Source organism: Lactuca virosa, chromosome 2 (genome assembly GCF_052849685.1).
Source record: "Lactuca virosa cultivar CGN04683 chromosome 2, Lactuca_virosa_CGN04683_v6, whole genome shotgun sequence".
In the NCBI taxonomy this organism is placed as follows: domain Eukaryota; kingdom Viridiplantae; phylum Streptophyta; class Magnoliopsida; order Asterales; family Asteraceae; genus Lactuca; species Lactuca virosa.
Genome location: NC_136427.1, coordinates 280,522,463 through 280,525,952, shown reverse-complemented (window position 1 = coordinate 280,525,952; position 3,490 = coordinate 280,522,463). Strand labels below are relative to the sequence as shown.

General features: G+C 35.9%; 1 protein-coding gene across 1 annotated transcript; it reads right to left on the bottom strand.

Annotated features, from left to right (window-relative positions):
* Positions 1-2,436: 2,436 nt before the first annotated feature.
* Positions 2,437-3,202, bottom strand: LOC145158561 (uncharacterized). The gene is made up of 3 exons (XM_079077444.1): positions 3,073-3,202; positions 2,940-3,030; positions 2,437-2,851 (listed from the first exon to the last, which is right to left on the bottom strand). Exons 1-3 carry the CDS (start codon positions 3,200-3,202, stop codon positions 2,437-2,439), a joined length of 636 nt encoding a protein of 211 aa, XP_078933570.1.
* Positions 3,203-3,490: the final 288 nt, after the last annotated feature.

Here is a 3,490-nt window from a genome sequence, read left to right as displayed (position 1 = left end):
TAGTGCAGAAAATATGACTTAAAAGAAAAGTCAAGGAATATAGACTTTCTACATTAAATCCACACTCTTTAAATATTTGATCTCATTTGTTTTTCCCAAAAATGACGGGATTTTTTCAATTTTTTTTTGTTAAACATCACTTAATTCGAGGAAAAAGAAACAAGATCCAAAGGCCATAGTCCCCATTAATTATGCAATTTGCATTTACGTTTCAACAATCACTGAATTAAGTTCTAGTCAAGTTATTTGCTTCTAAGTTCCGTTTTTATCCTAATTTTATGATTCATTTAGCAATAATATTTTTAAGGCTATCACGATTGATCACATATCAAGAAAAAATTGATGTTGAATCACGTAAGGAATCGAATTAGATTGGAATACAGACAATTACACAATCAAATCAAGTTGGGAATAAGAGATGAGGTGTAGTACCGAATCGGTCACCGGAGATGAGACTGAGATGTGATTCAATCGCAGAAGATAAGGCGGTGATGAGACTGACATGGCCAGAAATCTAGCACCTTCCCTGTCTTTCACTCATCCTCTAACAGCTTGAGTTCGGTGTAGATGATCCGATTGAAAGCAACTTTGTAATTGAAATCATTTATTTGTAACTCAGAAGTTTTGATTGAGAAATCCACATTACCGCTGCTTTCGATTGTGGATGTGGAAATAAAACGTCGATGAAGAACATGACTGTGGAGGCGCACCGGGAGGTGATGCGACGGCAGGAGGAAAGAAAATGAAATTTGAAGATCCAGATGAACCAAGATCTCGAAGGGAGGAAGGATAAGAGATCATCAGTACCCTAGCAATAAAATTGAAATACGATAATGTATAGTACTACATCTACGATTCGATGATTGAAATTTGAAGATCCAAATGAACAAATGCGATTCTAGGGCTAAAATCGATTGAAAAAAAAACAACAACTGACATTTTAGATTAATTCGATGAAAGCAATTAGCTTGTGCGATATGACATGTATACCTGGCCGACTTGGTAGCCGATGGCTTCGATTCTCTGAGCAGCGAGCTCCGGCTTACTAGAGTATAGTACATTGAAACAATCATCTGTAAGCAAAATATCCATCATCAATGAAAGCGGGACGAAGATGGGAGAGAAAGGGAGACAGCTCGAAGGAGGGATTGACGTTAACATGGATTTATTTTTGGGGAACTGTTTATTAATAACGTTATTCCAAAAATGTCCCTGATTAACTTTTAATTCCATACCCACGTGCTTTACTTTTCCTATATATTTACAAAAATGCCACAAAACATCCTAACCTTCCATTATTTTGATCTAACGGCCTTCGTTTGGTTCTCGGGTTCTCGGAAAACTTTGAGTTCTCAAATGATCCTCATTCTCTCTCTCTCTCTCTCTCTCTCTCTCTCTCTCTCTCTCTCTCTATATATATATATATATATATATATATATATATATATATATATATATTTTGGGGGGGGGGGGGGGGGTTCCATAATCTTGTTTTTTACTAATTTATGTTTTGAGGAAATGGAATTGGGGTATAGAAGAATTGGTTTTAGACTAGTGTTGCCAGTGTTATATTTATTAGACTAATGAGCGTGGGCAACTGGTTATCACATTTAAAAGTTGTCACATCACATTCCATGTCAATAAGGTGTTATAACACTAAATGGAGGAAATGGACAACTAGTTATAACAATCCATGTCATCATTTCTTCTTTCTTTTTTTTTCGATTTAATTTTTTATATTTAAACAAAATTAATTAAAATATGTTATTTAAATAAAACCTACTTTTTTTTAATTAAATATAACATTTAAAAATCTAAAAAATAACATCACAACAAAAAAATAACATTTAAAAACAAAAAAAATACATTTTTGCCCCTAATTTATTCATTTATATTTCCATCGTACCTAAAATCACCTAAATTTTCTCGAAGTTGCTTGTGTTTTCGTGCCTCTTGAATATCGACGACTCTATGTAAATATTCCGTTGTCCGAGGTTGAAATTGCAGGTGTGTGGGCTCCGAAGCAGAATACTCCGTAATATTTCGTCATTTATCTTCAACCACCATGTTATGCATTATGATACATGCATACATAGTATCTTGTAGAACGTCTAACTGATATGGTCGTATCGCATGTTGAACTATGTGTCATTTCGACTTTAGAACTCCAAAAGCACGTTCCACATCCTTACGTGCTCCTTCTTGTTTTCTCTTGAAAAAAAATTCCCTTGGTTCCACTAAGTGTCGAAACGCCTTCACGAATGTGAAATATGTTGGATATATTCTATCCATAAGGTAATATCCTAACTTATATTCATTTTCATTCACTATGAAAGGACTATCAAGTGCCTTTCCTGACAAAATATCGTCGAATATTGGTGACTGATCAAGAACGTTCACGTCATTGTTCGAACCCACAACCCCGTAAAAAGCATGTCAAATCCATAAATCTTGGGAAGCCACAGCCTTTAATACCAACGAAGGCGTTCCATGATGACCACTTGCGTACTGACATTTCCATGCCCCGGGACAATTTCTCCATTTCCAGTGTGTGCAATCAATGCTTCCAAGTATACCCGGAAAACCAGGTCTTTCTTCATGCGCCATATATAGTTGTTGTATATCATTCAACGAAGGTTCGCGCAAATAAACATCACCAAAGGTTTCACCAACACCTCTCGCCAATCTATACAAACTTTCTCTTGCAGTTCTCTCAGACATTGTCATATAATCGTCAACTGAATTAGGCGACTCTCCCACTGCCATAAGCTTAATTGCGGCAGCACATTTCTGCAACCCTGTGAATCCTCGCTTACATCTAGCATCGTATCTCATTTGGAAAAATTCATAACTAAACGTATATTTAATATGTAAAAGCTATATTTGAAAGAAACAATGTATTTAAATTATGTAAAAGATATATTTGAAATAAACAATACCTGCTTTCCAACGCGTTGGATATCCGAACAAAAACATTTTTCCGCAAACGAAACCTTCTTTTGAAATCGCGTGGCTGGTATACACAATCATCTGCAAAATAATCGTGAACTAGATGTTTGTGTTCTTATTCACGATCTCTGTTTAACGCTGCACGTCTGGTTAATAGAGGAGCTGGATTTGGTTGTAGTAGCATGTTCGTGCAATACTCGTACATCATAGAGACGAACATATCATCGTCATCACTATCATCGAACAAATTCATTTTTTTTTTGGAATGTATTGAAAGTATATGGAATAAAGAGAAAAGTGGTGATTAAATTTATAGATAATAGTATGAATTTATAGGTAAAGATTTTTTTTTAAATGTTACCGTTTGTCAACGGTCGAAATGGATAAAAAAAATAAAAAAGCGTGTTATCGATCGTTACAACGGCAACGAAAGGCCACATAACGGGAGGAGGGTGGTGTTCCCCCCGTGGTCACGCCGTTATCTGTTGCCACCTCACAAAAACGAAACTGGGTGTTGCCCATACCGAGTCCTCTTAGAGGC

Coding starts and splice junctions, on each gene's coding strand:
- LOC145158561 (XM_079077444.1), bottom strand. CDS start 3,202: ATGAATTTGTTCGATGATAGTGATGACGATGATATGTTCGTCTCTATG. Junction 3,031..3,072: donor TGCAGCGTTAAACAGAGATC/GTGAATAAGAAC, acceptor ATTATTTTGCAG/ATGATTGTGTATACCAGCCA. Junction 2,852..2,939: donor TCCAACGCGTTGGAAAGCAG/GTATTGTTTATT, acceptor ATATACGTTTAG/TTATGAATTTTTCCAAATGA.